The sequence below is a fragment of the Leuciscus leuciscus genome (assembly GCF_965113295.1).
Source record: "Leuciscus leuciscus genome assembly, chromosome: 8".
NCBI classification, from domain to species: domain Eukaryota; kingdom Metazoa; phylum Chordata; class Actinopteri; order Cypriniformes; family Leuciscidae; genus Leuciscus; species Leuciscus leuciscus.
Window position 1 is genome coordinate 23,105,353 of NC_138732.1, and position 22,177 is coordinate 23,127,529.

At 37.2% G+C, this 22,177-nt stretch overlaps 1 protein-coding gene across 3 annotated transcripts in view; it reads left to right on the plus strand.

The window, feature by feature from the left end:
- pcdh11 (protocadherin 11) overlaps positions 1-22,177 on the plus strand; it is a 181,463-nt gene that overhangs the window by 105,107 nt on the left and 54,179 nt on the right. For 2 of the 3 annotated variants that reach the window (XM_082177251.1, XM_082177252.1), the window contains exon 5: positions 13,936-14,137. In XM_082177251.1, the coding sequence (XP_082033377.1) occupies positions 13,936-14,137 (202 nt within the window). The remainder of the gene's footprint in view (positions 1-13,935; positions 14,138-22,177) is intronic. The other variant, XM_082177253.1, reaches the window with a different exon arrangement.

The window sequence follows — 22,177 nt, forward strand, 5'->3', positions numbered from 1 at the left end:
CGTCAGTGCTGTCAAAATAGCCAGGAAACAAGTAGGGCTGTCGTGCTGAAGGAATTTCCCTTGAGATAATTTTGAGTGACTCAACTCGATATGCGTTTTTATCTCCATTTATTTATTGCTAAATAAATGAGTGTTACGCTGTGGTCAGCAGGCACAAAGACGAGTACATGTTCATGAAACCGAAAGTAAAAAGCGCGTTAAAACGAAGTGGATTAAAATGAAGATACAACACGTCAAAATAAGGGTCGGGGGTCCACATAATATAATAAACACAACATAAACATGACAATGAGCTTGTTAGACCATTGTTATATAACAGTTAATTCCTTGAATCTCACTTTACGAGAGGCTTTCTGCTGATATTTTTACCAGTATTGACATTGAAAGTCTCTGCGCATTAGAGACTGTCACTCAGTCATTAAACTGTTCTTTCAACGGAAATGTAAAAATGCGGATGCATTCACAGATAGGTGCTAGATGTAATGAAACAAGCTGTTAATTATTTTAATATTTAATTTAAACTTTGAGCTCCACTTTACAAGACTCTGAGCAGGACAACGCTAAAGCTGATGCGTCACTCCATGATCAACGCCGGCATTGATTTATTGTATTGACCAGCGCTGACGCCATGAGAAATATCCTTAAAAGGATGATTTTTGAAAGATTTCGCTTTCCTTGGTCAGGGCTACCTTTTCACCAATATGACTTGATATGAAGGCACACCCGTCGTTTTGGGCGGCCAGGGGGCTGTGGCCGCCCCCAAAAATGCTTGTGTTTTTTTGTGCTATTTGTTAAAATATTATAATGTTATTTTTTTTCCATTTAGGCTATGTTGATTATGAAAAGTGAACAGCACGAGTAATCGGGAGACATAGAGTGGGTCAGACATGATTTTGACCACTTCATTACGTTTTGCTTTGTAGAAAGCCTTTCTTTAAAGTGAATTTCGTTTTGTATAAATTGTTTCTTAATTTATATAATTTTTTTATCAACCAATTGCCAATTGCCAATTGCCTGGAAGCAAATATAGCAGACAATAATCATGCAACATGACATAGAGGCGCCTGCGCTGTCACTTGCATTGCTCGTGAACTGGAGCGCATCTCATCATAAATTAACCGAAACTCAGTGTATGCCTCACAGACATGAGAAATACATCGAATCTTTAAATGTCTTTAAACGAAACAATTCAAAACGAAAAGAAATAGGCTACTCTCTGATTATGTAATCCATGTGCATTTCTCTCTATAGGCGCGTTCACTACGGAGATGGCGATCGTCAACTTCATCTTTGCAGCCGACAGAAAACACTAGTTTATTAATAAAATCAATGCACGCGTCACCGGATTTACAAATGCACATCTAGCTTGTTGCACGCTTGTTGCACGCTTGTTGTCGAAATAACGAGATATTATGTTGAAATAACATTATTAGCCTAATAATAATAAATCTTTAATCAATATTTGATTGAATGCTGAATGCTGTGCTTGGTCAATTTAATAAAATTAATACTTTAATTGTGACAATTAAAATAATTGAATATTAAATATTAAGTGGCCAATTTTTGTAATATGGGCTCGGGTAGGGTCGGGCTTGATTTTTTTGGGCCCGATCTAAGCTCTTAACTCAAAGTACCGGTAGGTTCAAAGTCTCTGTGTGTGTGTGTGTGTGTGTGTGTGTGTGTGTGTGTGTGTGTGTGTGTGTGTGTGTGTGTGTGTGTGTGTGTGTGTGTGTGTGTGTGTGTGTGTGTGTGTGTGTGTCTCATGGCAATGCATGTCCCATATGTTTCCATGCTTTTCCACTTCAGATCTGCTGCGTGAGATCACGTGAGGCGCTTCCTCTGGCACGATAATCTTAATAACATTTTGTAGTGTGTGGTGCACCGCGATTTTCAAACCTTGTAGTGTGAGCATGTTTAAGATTTGAGGGACGAAAATCTGCAAAGATTCTCCTTAAGTGTGTGCTGCAACCAGATTTCAAAATCGGTTAGGATTTTAAAACTCCTGTAGTGTGAGCCAGGCATAAGAGTTCTCCTAAATAGCAGTAAAAGTTATTAGGTAAGAGTTTGAAACCTTAAAACCTATTCACAAAGCTGCTGAGACCAACTTTAACTAAGGAACAGAGAGAAATCTTAATATAAGAAAAAGGGTGAGGTTGACCTATTTGCGATGGATGATGTCAGCATGCTTACTAACTAACTATACAGTGATTGGCTGATGGGGGAAGGGTCTCTGTCAGTGATTTAATCATATAAATATTGTAGAACGAGGTATCATGTTGCCATATTCAAATAATTTTTTTTTTTTTTTTTTTTTTTGCTATATTCAAATAAAGATTTTAAAATGTAGGCTAAGTGTCAGTATTAAACAAGGATATATGTTCAGCTAATTGTCACACCATGTCCTAACTACACGCGCCGCGATGCCGCGACACGCGATAAAGGTATCTTTCCCATGTTAATCGGAGTTTTTGTCCTAACCAGCCGCGACGGCAACATGCCACGATTCTATTTTAGAAACGGTTTCTATTTTTCTGTGACATCACGCTGGAACTACACAAACAAAGTGTGGCAATGATAATCTCAGGTAGCCTACTGTTTATGTGCTTTATTTAATGTTAAAAGCGTATAATGTGACTTTGAATAGCATTTAGTGCTCCCACCTTTGTAGCTTTAAAAGCAACAATGGATAAATCACCTCAGATCTTGAAGAAATTAAACAAATGGAAACAAGAACAAACAAGTGTACTATTTAACAAAGATTGTTTTAGTAACTCAGTAGCCTATGTATTTGAATAATGTTTAAATGGTGTAATATTTGTGAATATGATTATGTAGCCTACTTATCCATTTTCTTGCGAGTGCTGTCAAGATTACTCTCTAGTGCTGTGCACTTGCCGAGAGAGCCCGCCCACACGCTGTTCTGATTGGCTGTGGGTTTTGATTGACTTTGACGCATCTCAGTCGCGTCGCATCTAGTGTGGACAGACAAATTATTTGTCGCTGAAACTTATCACATCGTGTCTGGTTAGGACACGGTGTCAGCCTCTTACGTGTCAGAATTCAAGTGACAAATGATGTTTTATAAACAAAGTTTAGGAGGAACATGTTCAAATAGTCTATCAAATCAGCTCGAGAAGAGGCATATTATATATACACAGCCGACTCAGAACTCAACAGTTTTCTGCATCCCTCCACCACCCCGCCTTCTCACTCTCATACCTAGCTGGGGTTACGGGGGAGTACTCTGGGTTTGGGATAAATTTCCGAGCTCGGAGCCTCAATCCCCTCAGAGAGCATGCCAAATATGCGAGTGTCAATCAATCTATCTATCTATCTATCTATCTATCTATCTATCTATCTATCTATCTATCTATCTATCTATCTATCTATCTATCTATCTATCTATCTATCTATCTATCTATCTATCTATCTATCTATCTATCTATCCCGAGATTCCATAGTCCTAACGTGGCCGTAGGTTATATGGAACCATGGGTGCTGAACGGAAATTGCCTTCACATACGAACTCCACGATCTTTCTCCACCGCTTCCTGTCCTGAGCCGCATTCTTGTTGGCATAATCGGGTGAAATACCATACGCTGCTAGGTCCATCTCCACTTGTTTGATCCACGTCTTTTTAGGTGCGTTTCTTAATACTTTCCAGCCGTCAGGCCTGGTTCGCCATAGGGTGCGGTATGGGAGACGGTGCTCATCCATCCTGCAAACATGTCCAAACCATCGGAGGCGGGCACGTTTGATCAAGACGTTGATTTCCAGTTGGTGAGAACAGCGACGGCAGACTTCCTCGTTCGGGATCTTGTCGAGGAGTGTGACTCCAAGAATCCGGCGGAGGCAGCGCATTTGGAATACCTCCAGTCTTCTCACGTCTGCCTCTAGAGTACCCAAGTTTCCGCTCCATATAGGAGAATTGGTAGGATCAGAGTGCGATATAGACGGACCTTCGTTGCTGTTGTTAAAGTCTTCTTCTTCCAGATGCACCAGGAAGTCAAACCAAAGGCCGAAGTTGCAGAAGTTGCAGGATGGATCTATCTATCTATCTATCTATCTATCTATCTATCTATCTATCTATCTATCTATCTATCTATCTATCTATCTATCTATCTATCTATCTATCTATCTATCTATCTATCTATCTATCTATCTATCTATCTATCTATCTATCTGTCTATCTATCTGTCTATCTGTCTATCTATAGATAGATAGATAGATAGATAGATAGCAGCAGAGTTAAATCATAGCCATGAACCCTGGGTTGCTACTTGGACACTGGTACTGTGCAGTCCAGAATTCGTTTTTTTTTTTTTTGAAGAAAACAATTGTGTATTTAAATGCATATATCTGAATTTTGTGAACATTTAGTGTACACAAGAATATGTGGAATCAAAACTAATAGAGATGGAGTGAAAGCCACAGATCTTTGATTTTAATTTCATGGAGTCTTTAATGTTTCAGTGCTTTTAAACATCCTGCCCTTTCGAATAGATCACACTCATTTGTCACCTCCGGTTTGCTTAAAATTTCAGGATTGTTTGAGTGTAATGACTTCAGTGCCTTGGCCATCACATGCCTAATGAAGTGATAGTTGTTTTTCATCTGTAAAAAAAAGAAAAGAAAAAAGATCAGTGCTTGTCAGAACTACAACAGATTTAACAAGCATTTTTCTGATTCTGCTCCATCAAAAGCCATTTATACTGAGCAAATGTCACTTGCAAATGCCTGGTGAATCAGTGTTCTTTATGCGTAGACAAGGCTTTCGGCGGGGTTGGAGATTGTCTTTTTTGTGTCTGAAGTGCTTGCCCCAGCATGGATGATCTTTTCATTATCATGAAGTGCTAACCCAGGGTCAGCGTGCACAAAGTTATGATTAGAGCAATCTGTAATCTTCGGCATTTAGTTAATTATGTTGCTCTCGAGGCAGCCATCCATGTCAACTTCAAATCCCTTGAAAACTGTTGCCATGTATTTTTTTAATCGTTTGAGGTGTAGTCATAACCTGCTGTCCCTGTGAGCGGCGGTACCATGAAAGCAATGTTCTTAAAACTAATCTCCATTGTTCTAAATTCAATGTCATTACTCACATACTTCACTGAGCCCTTTGGCAACAAAATGCGAAACAAGACAAAGTGTTTTCACCTTCAGCTGATGAGAACATACAAGTCTGTCACTGACCTTTGCACTCGCTAGTCATTTGTCTCAGTAGCTGATATCTTAATTTTTTTCTTTAGAACGAACCCCGTTTGTTCATTTTGCAAAAACATATGGTTTTATTTAGAACTCATCTAATGATTCATTTGATTGATGTTGTGGTTTTTAGAACTTGACTCAAAGCAAAGGGTTAAAACAACATCTCCTCGGTCTCAAAATCAAGCATATTAATGTATTCAGGTCTTAAATGTTCAGTTTATTTGCAGGGAGTGAGTGGAAATTAGAGATGTGCGCCATTTCAACTAATTAACGTTTAAAAGTAAATTTTGTAACCGACAAGTTATAGTCTATGAAGACAGTCTGTAAAAGAGTTCCATTTAAAATAGCCTACTTTATCTATTAATCAAACAGTAAAATCTCATTCTGAATTCCACTGAAAATGGGTATATACATGTGCTGTGTGCATTGAACGTAAACGTAAGCGTTTGTGTTAAACTTAATCAGCATTTGCCAATATAGACATTTATTAAAGTCAACTGAATCAAGAGGCAGTGCTGAACCAAGTACAAACTCAATATTATAAAAATAATCCCTCAAATAAATGTTGGTTAACATAAATCAGCACATATTGTTTTTTGTTACCTCGCCACCACTTGCATGTCCGTGTTTGAACAAACTTCTCGTATAAGAAAAGCACACGACAGGCCGCAAAATTTTAACTTGACATGCACTGGTAACTAAACATTATTTAAAGGTGCAGTTAGTGATTTCTGAGAAACTCTGTTGAGAGTGGATCGGACTCAGCAGTAGGGGGCGTATACACTCATAATGGGGGAGGAGAGAGAGAGATAGTAATAGGGAGATTTGAAGAAAGACTGTAGAAAGAGAGATGGATAAGAGACACAACAAAAGAGAAAAGGTCAGAGCAATATCACTGGAAAAAGAAGGGTTATGATCAGGCAAGAGCTTTTGGAACCACATAATATTAGAAAAGTTTTCCAGCTTTTCTATGCGACCTATATGACCTATGCGAGAAGGCCTGAAAACAGATGCCGTAGTTGCGTTTTTTCTGCTCCATATGTGAGTAACATTGGTTTTGCTGTTTCACGGAACTAAGATATGCTGTTGTTGTAATGTTAGCTATCGTAACAGGACAGTTTTGAGTGTCATTGTTTTTCTGGTGCTGGTGCGTTACTGGGGACTAACAATGAACTATTGCTTGTATATACTCTTGTGTACTGTTCATTTTTTGTTCTTCCTTGTCGTTTGTTCGCCATCTTCACTTTATTTTTCACGAAGCATTAATTTGCTTGGCTTGAGCTATGATAAAGAGACATCCTCTTTTGCATTGCGTGTTGGTGCATTTTGTGGGCGGAGCAATGAAGGGAGGGGTGTGTTTGTTTGGGTTGATTTCAAATATCAACCGTGTTTCTCAGAAATAGCCTACTGCCCCTTTAAGGGTATTCTATTTGTTTGGATATTGAAATAGGATCTGTTGTTATCAAGTATCTCCTCTTTAAACTGGTCAAATTTCATACTGGTATTGTCCCTCATAACCGGTAGTATAACACGCAAGCTTTAAAAGTTATATGCCAATTTGACATAGAAGAAAACGTAAGGGTTCAAAATGTTGCCTCACCTTGTTCGTCTTATGAGTGGCTGCGAGTTACATTGAGAAACCGAATGCATGCCAGGTCTGAGGTAAAATGAAATTATTTTCTTTCCTACCTAGATATACACTGTAAAAATATATATAAATAAATAAAAAAACATGCAAAAAGATAAAGGAAAATATTAATTGTGGAAAAAACTGTTGTATTTTCAATGTCGAGTAGTTGCAGCAATATTTTTTTAGTCAACTGTAGTGTCACACATCCCTAGTAAAAATAATAAAAAGAGAGGCAGCTCATGTTTTTCAGCTAAGCTTGTGTGCAGATCTGAAGAAATGTCTGTTGGTGCCTTACTAGTTCATGAGCAGCTGCAAACGAGAAAATTAAGCATAATGCTATTTCACGGTACCGCACTGTTGGAGATCACCCCTGCCTGGATCTGTAGAGCCATGATGACAGGAAGAGACTGCAGAAGCTCTATGGGTCACTCCATGTGAGTGCTCACATATTTGTTAGCCTATTCATGGGAACATGTTATTAGCCCACCCTTCCAACGATGAGTGTTCAGAGTATAGCTTAATTTGAAAAACATTTAGAGAACACATTTTTATATGTGTGAAAATTTAGGGGTCATAAGATTTGTTTTTATGTTTTTTTGTTGCATGTATTATTACAATTCAAAATGACTACTTCTAAATATATTTCATTGACATTTGTCAATAATTTTAATATTTTAAATATATGTTTTGAAATCTATTTTAGAATTTAATGTAGTGATGGCAAAGCTGCATTTTCAGCATCATTACTCCAGTCTTCAGTGTCACATGATCATTCAGAAATCATTCTAATATGCTGATTTGTTGCTCAAGAAACATTTCTTATTATTATCAACGATGAAAACAGTTAATATTAACTGTATATATTTAGGAAACTGTACTACTTTTTGGGGGGATTTTCTGATGAATAGTTTTTGCATTTAGCAAAAGAACAGCATTTATTTGGGGGGAAAAAATGTGTAACATTGTAAATATCTTTTACTGTGACTTTTCTCCGTTTTTATTTTTATTTTATTTTTATATTCTTTAAAATAAGCAAATGTCAACTAAGCCTAACCACACAGTATGGTGACAAAGATGGCTATATTCTGTTCCTGCCAGAAATCACAGCACCTGAGGTCCCGTTTGTTAAACAATTCACAGAGAATTAGTTTTTTTACAGCTTGTTTTTTATAGATCCTATTAACCCTCTGTAAAGTTGTGCAGCGTTGGCTTGTAAATCCCGCAAAAAACGACTGTTCGTCACTGAGAATGCGGTCGGTGGTCCACAGATACCTGGCTGAAAGAAATTGGGTTGTTTCTGAATAACACTGATGTTGTGGCTTTGCTTGGAAGAAAAGACATGGCGATGCACTGATCTGTGACTTCCCTCTGGAGAAGAGTGGCTGATGTTCTTCTTTCCTCTTCTTCATGTTAATATAAGCACCATCTAATTCTCTCACAGAGCAATCCAGCCCCATCTGCACATTGTCTGGGTCGCCACCGGCGAGGGGCTTTGGCAGGAGTTGGCTTGCAACAGAACTTGGCTTATTTATCCTCTTTTTTTTTTTATCTCTATGCACATACTTTTGATGCCGATGTTTTATCCTGTTGGACAGGCTTTGTTTGGTCTTGGTATCTCTTCTAGCAGCTTGTGTTTGTTTTAAGGATTTCTGGCATGGTCTTTAAACAAGTGATAATGTGTCACACACCTTAACCCATATGGAGAGGGGGAGATGACACAGACATTTTCAACCCGCTTTGTATTGTTACAATGTCTGTAATATGTGTAAATGAGCAATGTTTGCTCATTCTCTGTGTTACCTGGACCTAGGAATTCTTGTATATTTGTCAGCAAAAGTCTTTTTGGATTATGTTTCGGTGTTTTCACCTGCTTTGGTTGCTTGGTTCTCATCAGTTTTGACCTAAAGATTTGAGATCTCATGAAGATGTGTGCTATCTTTAAAGTTGTACATAAGTGAAATGGTTTGTTCTTTAGATGTAAAGACATTTTATTTTACTTTTCAGTGTCCAAACATTCAAGAATGCACATTTTATCAATGTATTATACGTTTCAGAAATGTAATGTCTGAACAACAATTAACATTTAAAATTTCTTGTCTCCTCTTCATTTGCTTCCTTTTTCATTTGCTTCTTGCAGTCCATTTAGACTTACAATAGAGAGTGGAGCCTTGTGGCTATACATTCTCTTGAAATGTCCTTGACAGCTGTATTTAATCAATTATGACAGTAGATTTGGAATGAGTACAGCAATTAGAAGAATTAAAGTGATATTTGTGCAAATTTCTGGACAGCTGACTGTTGTCATCTTTACAGCAATAAATTGCAATGAATTTCCCTTAAGGGGCATTATGATGATTCAAATCAGATCCTGATTAAGTATTCAGTAAAAAGAAGAGGGGAAAAAAGGAATAAGACCAGATAAAATGGCTTTCAACAATTCATAGGCAGTTAATGATAACTTATTCAAGATTCAAACCAGTTGTGTTTGATTTTGAAGCCATCTTGAATCTAACTAGCCTCTTTTGCCACATGTAAGACATGTATGATGATTTAGCCTGTTAGTGTTAGGTGATCATATGCATGTTATTTTACTTTCCAAAAGCAGCAAATAAACTGTTTTACAGCTGCAAATCAAGCCAACTAATACATACTTTGTTTTGAGCAGGATCATGAAAAGTGCAGCTTTTGCCTTATTGTGGCTGTGCGGCCTCTGAATTATAGATTGCGTAATTCCCCAGCGACAATCTGTTGTTCTGTCAGCTCAGATCAGAGATGAACCACCTAACTTCACACTCAGAGGTCAGAAGCTGCTTTCTGCGACAGAGCAGTGAACGCACACTGACTACCTCATAATTAAAATGAGAAATTAACCTCAGAGAACCTCAGAGAATGAAACGATGGCTCATGACAATATAGCTGCAGTGCTATATAACATTTCACAACATTTTTGGATCAAGAACTCTCTCTGTCTTTTATAAATACTAACAAAGTTTAATGTTTCAATGTTTGGACAGTTAAGTAATATTGTTTTAGTGTTACATTTGGGATGCCTGCGGTGTGGCATGACATACATTACATAATCATTTTCATCAGTATTTTGTTTATTCTTAATAGCCGTACAGATTTTGACAATTAAATAAAACATTAATTTTAATTAATTTGTCACTCCGCAAAACCATTTAATATGAACTATTGAAGTAAAAAAAAGTGACTAAAATATGTACTTTACTGTAACAATTCGAGCCTGAGTTCTCATCATTTGAAAGTTCACGCAAAGTGGATTTGCAGTGCAGAAAACAGCGTCGTCTTGACATGTCGACAACATGAACCAAACTCTTCCAGGCCTCAGCTACAACTACAGTGTTTGTGGCCAGCCAATGAAGACCATAGGTTGAAATTATGCAAATGTATTACAAATCTACGTAGGGAACCCTCCTCCTCATTCATGTTTTAAAGTTAGACATCAACCTTCTTAGCATTCCTCAATTAATTCATTATAAACAATATAACAAGAAAAAAATGATAAAACAATGCCTGTTTTCCCTTCATTTTTTTTGGAACAACCCCAATGTGTGTATATTTGTTTTCTGCACAATAATTGAATCTTTGATGACTGAATAAGTGCAATTCACCTTTATTCCACAAGGTGGCAATATCTGATATACAATGATGAAGTGTCGTTTCACTCATAGTTACCACAGGCAATAAAACAAAAGAATAGGAAGTATCATCAGCAAAAACTTGAAATGGCTCAGTGATTTACTGCAGAGCAAGAACTGAACGCAATCAAATATTAGTGTCACTGTCACTGGATGGTGGATCTGGTGAAGAAGCTGTCAGCGATCAAAATATTGATTTTGAAGATGTTGAAAATAGTATTGAGAATATGTTTGCGATGGCGAATAGGAGCCAGATGCTGAATGTACTGGGAATGAGTTCTGACGAGGACAATGATGATGGTATAAAACATCCGCTCAAACTGAACCCTTACAAGCTCCAAAAGGTAACAAATTCTGCTTTCTTTTATTCTTCTGTAACTGTTACTCTAATATCAGGAGAGTTTTATATTATCACGACAGGCAGAGATCCATCCATGTTAGATAGATCCAGGTCGCTAAAGACCCGAATATGTATTGCCAAAACATTATTGCCAAAACATTAATGCAAAGAAAAGAAGGTTATGTCAACAAACCATGTACAATGTCTGAGGAACGGCAGTGGTGTAAAGTATTTGAGTAAATGTAATTAGTTACTGTACTAAGGTATATTTTTGGCTACTTGGTAGTTTTACTGAGTATCCAAGATATTAGCACTTTTACTCCCAAATTTACTACGTTTTTGTAAAAGTATATGTATTCTTTATTTCATACATTTGTGATGAGTAATGTAATTACTTGTTACATTTTGCATAGCGCCTAACTTTTTCTGCAGCAGTTTATTTCTGCTACAAAATAGGCAATATCGCCATCTACAGGGCATTTAAGGTACTATAACTTCCACGTTTTGCCATTACTCACACAAACTTGTCAACAAGACGAATACGAGTGCATTAGCAGGTAGTTGCTGAATCGCAGGTGTTTCGTGAGATGAGCACGTGGCTGCAGCAGGTGATGAGGCCAAAACCAGTACGGCCACTGTTGGTCTTTGACTTTTTTAGGCTTTAATTATAGTTAACATTATTTTATTCATCCGTCATATTGAATAGACATTTTTGAAGTATATTGGTTTACTTATGCCTTTTTTGAGCACTTGAGGTTAACTGAGACTTGAGAGTGTTTGTATACGTTCTTGTTTTTCACAGGCATGTCTCTTAGGTGTTGAGCCTACAATCAGTATGAGTAAAATACTTAAGTACTGTTAAAATCAGATACAAGACTTTTACTCCAGGTGTATTGGAATTGGTGACTAACTTGTAATGGAGTCATTTTCACTGTAAGGTTTCTGTACTTTTACTCAACTATGATTTTCAGATAGTTACTCTTTACACCTATTTGGAACGGTTATTTCCATAGTTAACTTGATACTCTACTGTACGTGACCTCTTTCTGTTGATTTCTCAGGTTTGAATATGCCTCGGAAGTGGCAGTAACACAGACTGTAATGAACCTTCACAGCTTTGCATTCTGGATGCCAACCATAAGGATTTAGTTTTGTCAACTCACCAATTATTAGTCTTAAATAGAGCAGTTTGGAGATGTGTATTTTGTTTTTGGAAACACATGCTCTTTATTTGTGCCAAGACTTTTTTTTTTTCTGTATTTTTAAATCACAATAAGGCCTTTATTTGTGTATCATAGTGACAGAAGAAAAGTGTTTAAAAAAATGCTGGTTTAAATTCCCTAGAGCATCTTGAGCATGTGCTAATGATTCACTTTTGATTCTTGATTTCTTTAAGCATTGCTTCAAGAATATAATAACATTTGTTCTGCGTGTGTATTTTTGTATTTAATTCCAAACTTATTTTCTTGAATCCAAGTTTGGTGTTTTAATAGAAAGCATATGGAGCAAGTTAACTGAAAGCGCAGATATATCTTAGGGATATTATTTCCCTTCAAGTCTGAATACTCATATAAATGAAATGCTCAAAATAGACAAATAAAACAAACACAATCACATCAGTATCATTGCTTTTATTCTTTGCAGTAAATTTGACTTTGTGAATTCAATTGCTTTGCCTTTCATTTTGGCTATAATAATGTCACTGGCTATATCCAATACATAAATATGAAAAAGCAAATAAATTGATATTGGCATATTACAGTCTAATGTGATATTAGATGATGAAGAAGATAATGGTGCCCTGTTTTATATGGATTCCTGTAAAGGTTGTGCTTGCCCGTGGCCATCTTCTTACTGCCAGCAAATTAAGAGACTGCAAAAGGGTCACCTTACATACCAAAATCAGCCCCAAAGAGACAGAGGTTCTCCTCCTTTGAACAAGAAAATCTACATAGTGTTCCCAGATCTGCCTGGTTAAAGCTACTTGATCCACATCCTCCTCCTCCATTTAAATTGGGCCAGTGGGTCGAAAGCAGTGGAGCCTTGTGAAAAAGAATCACTAGTTTGCATGACTGTGGGCAGTCTCTATCAATCAGAAACACAATGCTTAGAGGGAGAAACCGAGGCTGGAATATTCAGGCACACTCTCCTGACAGAGCAGCTGAGTATAACCGGTGTCTCAAGAAGTGATGGGAACAGTTTTATTAAAATGGATCAAATGATACTTTGCCATTCTTGCTGACAGTCATCTCATAACTTTGCTTATTTGATTTTGTTTATTCCTCCAATTTATACTTGGCAAAATAATAACTTTGGCATCAGCACTACACTCCAAAATTGTTATATTTCAGGTAATCGAAAAATGTGCTTCATGTGCTAAAAAATGTATGTATGTATTTATCTGTACGCATGTATGTGTGTGTGTGTGTGTGTGTGTGTATGTGTGTGTGTGTGTGTGTGTGTGTGTGTGTGTGTGTGTGTGTGTGTGTGTGTGTGTGTGTGTGTGTGTGTGTGTGTGTGTGTGTGTGTGTGTGTGTGTGTGTGTGTGTGTGTGTGTGCTTGGTCATTTCTAATTATCAGGTCAATAGAAGTAGTTGCTACATAGTGAAATACATTTTCCTGTTTCAACATATATTTTTTTTTACTTTCATAATTTTTTTTGGGAGTCTATTGGTGATTGATTGAACACTTCATCATTAAGGCAGCGCTATTTTACTTTATATATATATATATATATATATATATATATATATATATTTAAATAAATAAATAGTTATAAAATAAGTTTAGTTTTTTTATATATTTTGTTTTCAGTTAATGTTCATTTTATTTGTCATGTAACAGAAAGGGTTTTTTGTTTTGTTTTTATAGTTTCAGTTTTAGTTTCATTTATAAAAATAACCCTGCTTTAAAGTAACATTGCCTTGTTTTCTGTTTTTACGTTGATAAGATATTATAACACTAATAGCTGCAGCTCCAGAGCTGTGATCCTGATGCACAGGAACGAATATTCAAAATGAAGTCTCCTGTTCCTGGCTGAAAGCCTAAAGCCATTGCCTGCTCAGCTTGAATGCGTTGTGTTTGTGTGTGTGTATTTTAGCAGACCCAACGCCGCGTGACCTTTCACCTCCCGGACGGCTCTCAGGAGAGCTGCAGTGACAGCGGGCTTGGAGAGCAGGAGCCCAACAGCGGTGCCAGCACCACCCAGCCTCTGCCCTTGGGCTTCCCTCAGGACGAGTACTATGAACAGACCTCACCGAACAGCCGCACCGAGGGTGACGGCAACTCCGACCCCGAGTCCAGTAAGTTCTGACCGCTGTCCTTTACCAGCATTTTTTCAGCAGCTGAACAGGCAAAAGGAAGAGGAGGTCACAACTGCAAATGGCCTCCAAGGTTGATGAATTACTAAGCAATGTTTTTAGCACGTTTTTTTAATTCTTCATCCATGAACACTTTCAGATGGTTGTCACATATTTCTCAGGCCTGTACACTAGTTCAAATGTTTGAGGTCGGTAATTTTTTTAATGTTTTTGAAAGAAGTCTCTTACGCTCATCAAGGCTGAATTTATTTGATCACAGTTAAAATAACAGTTTTTATTTGAACATATTTTAATTTATAATTTATTCCTTATTAGGCAAAGCTGTATTTTCAACATCAATACTCCATTCTTCAGAGTCACATATCCTTCAGAAATCTGATATGATGATTTGATAGTTCTTACTTTTCTTAGTTAGACGGTAAACTTTGGGAGTAAGTAAGTTAGGTAAACTTTTCTAAAGTTTGGCAACAGTGGTCTGCTTTATATTTTTGTGGAAACTGTTCCTGTTTTTCATTTGATGAATAGAAAGTCTAAATGTCCAAGATTTATTTGGACAATAATTATTTTGTAACATTTAACAAACATGTAACAAAATTTCTTTACTCTCATTTTTTATGTTTATTGCCTCTTTACTGACCTCAGACGTTTGAACTAGGGTATATGTATGAATGCATGTAAACATACAAAATAAATATCTGTATAATGTATCTCCATATATCTGACTGTTTTATCACTTTTCTTTTTTTAACTCAAAAACAAGACAGGAAAATAACATAGCCGCTATGAACCTGAACTCTCCGTTTATGGTCTTATCTTACCTATGAATCAGTACAGGGTTTGAGTTCCATACTTCAAATCAATGGACATCTATTCCAGTTCAAATCTGACCATTCATTTATATCTCATCCAAGAAATTTCTATTTTTCTATCTTCTCTGAGGATTGGTTTTCCATCTGCACTGGTGCAAGAATAGAAATGCCTACAGTTTATAGGGCACATTTCTGCTAAGTGAACATTATGCTGCCCTCTGCAGTAGTGCTTTGCAGAGCAAATAATGCATGTTTAGGGAGGGTGTTTATTTGCTCAAGTTGTTATTGTTTAATGAGGCGCAAAAGAGCTGGTTAGTATTTACTGCTGGGCTACTCTGTCTATATCGGACGGCCATTAGTATGACCGACTGCTCTTTGTGAATGTAAGCCTGGTAGATCTTCTTCATCATGCAGCATATAAAGTGGTCTTTGTGTTTGATTCTTGCCATAACCCTGGGATGTAAAGGCCTTGTATCTCAGAAAAACCGTAGGACGGTCCAGTGCGGCTGGTGGATCCTTTGATTCCAGGGTTGATTTCAGCATCATCATCAGGAAACTGTGGGGAGACTGTGATCAACACAAATCTCTTCATCTCTTTCTGGCTTACACATCAATAAAATCAGTGGATTGCCATAACTTTATTCATGTTTTTTGAGGCAACACAAGTTTGAGGAAAAAGAAAGCACAGGAGTGAAATAAATTGGCTTGCATACACCTGCAGATATCCTCTCTGTCTGGTACATAAATGAGACAATAGCATCTCTGACTGAAGCACACATGTCTTTGCATTCTGCAATGCAGCAGAGCTGTGACACTCACAGTGTTGTGTAAGAATGAATGCATTTCTTCCGCTTTACCCCTGCCAAGCTATTTACATGCACATGATGGCCAGTCTTTGCTCTTAGATTAGCTGTTGTTGAACCGGCCTGCTGTCTATGATAATGCAATGTTCTCCCAAACCGAGCTGTATCCATGCATTTATATCCCTGTTTTTCATATTAATGTGTGTGTCTTATAAACTGTACAGTATATGCTATCATCATTCTATGCATGATGACACCCATTCTTGTACACACACACACACACACACACACACACACACACACACACACACACACACACACACACACACACACACACACACACACACACAAATAGTAGCTTGAGTAGCTTGGCTATATACGTATAGAGAAACTGGCAAAAGGTAGCTATAGCTACATTAAATTATGTGTTGTTTACATAATTATTTAATTATCTGATTATATTAATGTTTAATTGAGCATTATTTCTCTGAATCAATAAGGATATTAGAGTGACAGAATTAAAATAAGTACATGTAAATTTGCACTAAACAGTAAGCTAATAAAACTTAACAACTCTTTATTTATACAAGTGAATTCAAAACATGGTGATAAACAGCAGTATTTACAAACTAAATATGTATTGCACTGCAAACATGAAGATGTGAAATGCCCTAGGAGATTTAAGAACAACACTGAGTGATGATTCAACTGAATCACTGAATTGATTTTGATTTTGAGTCAGTTTGTTAAAATGAACTGTCCAGATGAACCAGATGAATCTGACTCCTCTAAGTGATTTCAAGGGTTGGTTCACCCAAAAATTAAAATTCTGTCATCAGTTACTCACCCTCAGGTCACTTAAAAAAATAAAAATAAAAAAGTCATTATATATATATATATATATATATATATATATATATATATATATAATTTTCAATTCTAATATATATTTTTTTGAGTTTTACTTATTCCCAAAAGTTGAGATAACGTTCCAATTCAAATCAATTGGACACATACAGTCAATTTAGTTTAGGTTAATAAAATGTTTTTCTGTGCATAATACTTTTTGATCATCCTTGACAATGAAGATGTGAAATTTGAAATGATTTCTCTCCCTCCATTGAAAGCCATTTAATAAGATTCATGCTTCAAAAAGTTTATAAAGAAATCATAAAATATATCCATTTGAATCAAGCCGTTTAATCCAAGTCTTTTGAAAAGACACCATTGGTGATTTAATTAGGATTTAATTTAGGCTTTTATTTGCATATAAACACTGATCAACACAAATAAATAGAGCACATTAAATACTGTCAACAGGAGCTCAAACATTCCTTGTTGATTTGTGAGAGCCAATGATGTTTGTTCTTGCGCATCAAGCAAGCAAGTTTGAGCTTCTGTATACCTTATTTGATGTTCTCTATGTATGTGTGTTGATCAGAAATCTCTCAAGTTGCATCAGAGCCGATAGCCTCGTGGGAAGCATTTTGACATTTAGCACAACTGCGCCTCTGGCCAAAAATAAATAAAAATGATCATTTGTGTTTCGGGTTTGGAACTACATGAGGGTGAATAGTTAATGACAGATTTTTCATTTTTTGGGTATTAAAAGTTCTATTAAACTAACCATTAAAAAAAAAAAAAAAGGTTAGTTATCGCTACTTTTTGGAAAATATTATTTTTAGTTAGTTACTCCCTAACTTGGTAATTAGCATGCAAAATAACTTGGTTTTGATGTTCAAAGATGTTATGATATAAGATGTAATTTTTAGGCTTGTATACAACAGTCCACAAATGAATAATTTCATATATGACCTTGTATTTATTTATTTTTTTAACTATTTATTTAATACACTGAGAGATAACAACAGGCTGGATAATGAGCTGCTTCTGTGCATCATCCTGTAGAAAGGAACAAACTATAACACTAGCAATGATTTGCATATGCTAAGTGATTGCTCTGTGGCTCATTAATATTCTGCAATGGATGCATCTCCGGCTTCATAAAATCAGCCTTGTAAATGGGAGCACGACGTTCGTGTCATTTGGGAACTGGGTTAATTGGCAAAGTGGACATAATTTTTTTCTTTTTTTTGTAATATATTTCTTTTTTCCCTCTATCTGATTCTGGAGGCTAAATTGCTGTCAGGTGATTCATTTACAACAGACAGCAAATGATAGCAAGAAATACGAGAGGGAATTGTGAAGTCAATATTCTTATTGCACTGTTTCTTTTCACTTCAACTTCATCCGTTCAAGCAAACCATTCTTTGCACAAAAAAACAACAAAAAAACTATCATTTATTCTATTGTCAAAGCACGAGCTGAAAAACCTGAAAGCTTCCAAACTGACAGCCTCATCATGAACAAACATGAGCAATCCAACATTGCTTAAAATGAAAAATACATCATGCTCTTGTATCCCAAGATTATTTGCTGTTGATAAAAAATCACGTCATTTATATATAATCAGCAGAAGAGTATGGTACTGAGGGTCGAGATGGCGTAAAGCATAAGAGAAAAGGCTGACGCCATCCCCTCGAGCATGGCGGGACCCCCAGCGTGCGCTCGACGAGGAAAGAAGTCAACCGTCTCATTCGGTCCCCATTTCCTAGCCCAAAAGTTCACTGATAAAAGCTGATGGCGTGGTTGAGAGTTCAAAAAGAGAGATAGATCCCCTCTCTGTTGGCAGACTCTGAGACTGTGAGAGGAGTGCATCGGAGGCGTAGGGAGCCCAAGACGGATTAGATATGGTTTTATCAATGAGCAGCAGGCAGCTGTAGCTGTGGCAATCGCTTATCTTGTCGTCTCAATTTGAAAAGAGTGAGAACAAGAGAGAGAGAGAGAGCAAGACGAAGGGGGATTGAGAGAAAGAACAGAGAGTACCGGTGGCAGACCCAGGGAAAAAGGTGACGTGAAGCAGGTTTACGCGCGAAAAGGTGGCGTGACAAGGTCTCGTGTGTCATCTCGGCTTGAGTAATAGCAGGTGGAAAAGCAGAGGATACGGCCGCCTTATGACAATGTATTTCTCCGCTCCTTTTTTAAAACAGCATCTTTATTAGACCGCCCGCTTTCGAAATAAAGTTCATGTGACATTTATGTTACTGTTATTTATGAGGCAGGAGGCAATTCGTTTTATAGCTCCTTTTTGCTTTGCCTCCTCAGGCTCTCTTTATCAGACGGTCACCAGTGTAGTTTGCTCATTTTCGCCACACTCTGCTCTGAGCGGCTCAAATTTGCCACGGCCTCTGGCCGGTTGGCTAAAAACTCGTTTCTGCTGTTCGCCGAATTAGCATGGATGTTGTTGTCTCTCTGCCACCACCCTTTGCTTCCCTCCTCCCGAACAGCTGGCACAGGGAAAAGGGAACTTCTCATACAATTAACATTTTTAAATCTTCACTGTCCCTTCAGGCGGCCAAACCTTTGTACTTAACATCAAACAGTATTATGCATTAAAGTGTATGTTCGTGATCGGTGCCGCTGTCAAATCCAGGTGGTTACATCATTGTTAAGCAAACAAACTCTGGAAATTTGATCTTAAATAAATTTTTTTTCTGGATGTGAATGGAGTGTTTGGAAATACGATGGGTAATATACAATTATATTATATCTTGCCTTGCTGAGTCTTTGAAAGGGGTGAATACAAAGCTAATTTGCCATAATGGTGTGCTTCATAATTGCATGAGTCACATTGTTTCCTTCCAAATAAGTCAGATTAATTACATAAGGGTTATTTATAGATCTATACTCATGCAGCATTGCGGTGTGTGTTGATTTACATCTTTAATAACCCTCACAGACATTTTTTCTCATGGAAAACTGGAAGCAATTGCTTTGTGTTGTATGGCCACCAAATGACTAATGGAAAAGAGCAGCCAATGAAGATGCTTGGGAACTAGCTGTCGTCAATTTTTTTCTTTTCTTTACGTTGTGCTAGCTGATATGGCCATTATAGAAAAATGCTATTTATGGTTAGCTATTACTAATTTATTCTGAAAATGTCCAATGGTGGTTAGGCTACCAAGATCGCAAGTTTATTCTGCCCTCATGAAGCGACCCGTTTTTCCCCGGGAGTCTCCCGTATTTCACACCCATCTCCCACCCCCCTCCCGTTTTGTTATTTCTCCCGTGAAACTCTCGTAATTTATATGGCCCAAACGTCGTTATATGAATAATCACATCAATATATTTTTCCAAGGTTGTCCAGTTGCCAGATCTTGAATGAAACCCATCCTACTCGCGCAATCAACACATCATCCAAATTTCAACCCATTTGTGAGCTCAACCTGGCAACCTACATCCCAGTTGTGCCTTCGATATCTGCACAGGTAGCGCCCAGACAAATCTCGCGAGAATCACGACTTGCTTTACGGCACGACGTCACATACATCAACAACATATGAAGCAGCCTCAATGGAAGACGTGAATCATGGCAGAGTCGACGAAGAAATAGCATCGGAAGAGTGCAGAGACGGCTCTGCGTGAGTGGTATTTATGACAGTTACGTTAAATACAAGTACTCTTACAGTGACTCTAGGGGTCGCTGTTTGAGAAAAACAAAAACTGCATAGTGTGCCTTTAACTGAATTTTTCTATGATTTGGCCATGGGGCGTGTAATATAGATGACATGAAACCACTGTTCAAAATGTATGGTTGAACTGACATATTTTCTTTTCATACTGTTGTCTACAACTTTTAATTTGAAGGACAAAAAAATACTGAATAGATGCCGTAATGCCACATTCATAGATTTCCTCATGAATGAAACATTAATCTCAACTCATATATGCAGATTAATGAAGACATACAGTATACCTTATCCTTATACCTTATGCCTTCATGAAGTTCTTTTTGCTTTCGAATGTAAAGATTTTCTCATGCGTCTACAGTGCAGTCTAACAGATTTAGTCTCGGGGAGTCTCCATTTCCCCAGCTAAAAGCGTGTTGCCGCCGTGTCATTAGTAAAGAGATTTCCTGATGTGAAGCATATGGCCTCATGTGACCAGCTTATGTCTTGCCTTCCTAATATATAATCTGGTATAAAAAATAAATAAATTCAAATAAACCAATCCATTTTACTCATTCTAAATATAATAAGATTACAGTTTTAACAACATCCATACACTTTTAGTAAGAGCTTTAATGTATATACTTTCCCTAAGTGCATTCATGGGTAATTTTTGTTATTGTTTTCCACTGCAGTGTTTAGAACAGAAACATGCATGGACTTGGTTTAGCCTAAGATATTAAATGCTCTCTCACTCTTTCACTTAGGCAGAGCATAGCTGTTATTGCAGTTAGTGGTGTAAACAGATGCTGGGTTGGCCTTTTCGGATAATCTCAAGCGGAACATGTAAAACAATGTTATAAACACTGCATAAGTGATGGGATGCTGCGTAAAATGCATGTTCATTCAATCAAATCAGGCTGTCTATTATTTTATTCAGCTATCGGTAATGAAAATATAGCTTTATTACACTAGCTTTATGTTTTCCATTTCCCAATTATAATCCTCCCCCTTTTTTTTACTCCAAATTGTGACTTCTTATAGGCACAGAGCTGTCTCGCGTCCAGAAATTATTGATTATTACCAACAGAGAAAAAGGCTATAAATCTGAAACTGTTTAAATTTCTGCATATTACATCAAGGATTAGTAAAAAGAGTGACGCTGTGGATGATAACCTGTGTTTCAGATGAAACAGTGACTGACTGCGAGTCTCTGGTTGATTTTGAGACAGCCTGAAAAGCAAGCAGTTTTAGCTGTTGTTCCTTTTCATTGTAATAGCAATACTCTGACTGATTTAAGCGTACTATCTCACTTCAAGTTGTAATATGACACAACTGCATCAAAGCAGTGCCTGTATTTCAACCATCATAGCATGTCATCTCATCCTCGGCCCAGCATGCATGAATGCTTGAGTTTAAAAGGAATAAAAACAGACGAGAAATGAAACGACTGAGATGAAAAAGCTTCTTCTTTTTCATTTTTTTTGTTCTTTCTTTTTTTGCTTGCATGCTTGTTAAAGGCCTTCCACGGGACACCAGTAATCACATTGGGACGGTCATTTGAACCAAACCATATTTGCAAAGTTGGCTTCTCTCACCAAACAAATAACTGATTTTGTGCTGCAGGGTTTTGAAACCTATTTCCAGCTGCTGCATTAAGCCAGAGTTAAATTAAACTAGTGCCAATATGAATCTACACATTTTGCTTGTGTCAGTTTTGACCTTTTTTCTCCTGTCTTTGCCCGTTTCATGTCTGGGTCTGGTCAGGTGGGATTTGGTTTCATCTGTTTATCCATCATAGCCAACAGGGATTTGGGAAAGAGTTCGCTCTTTGAGCTGATATTGAGGGGAACCTGTGTTTAGTCTACTTCAAATGCCATTGATAGTTGTCTTGAGGAGACA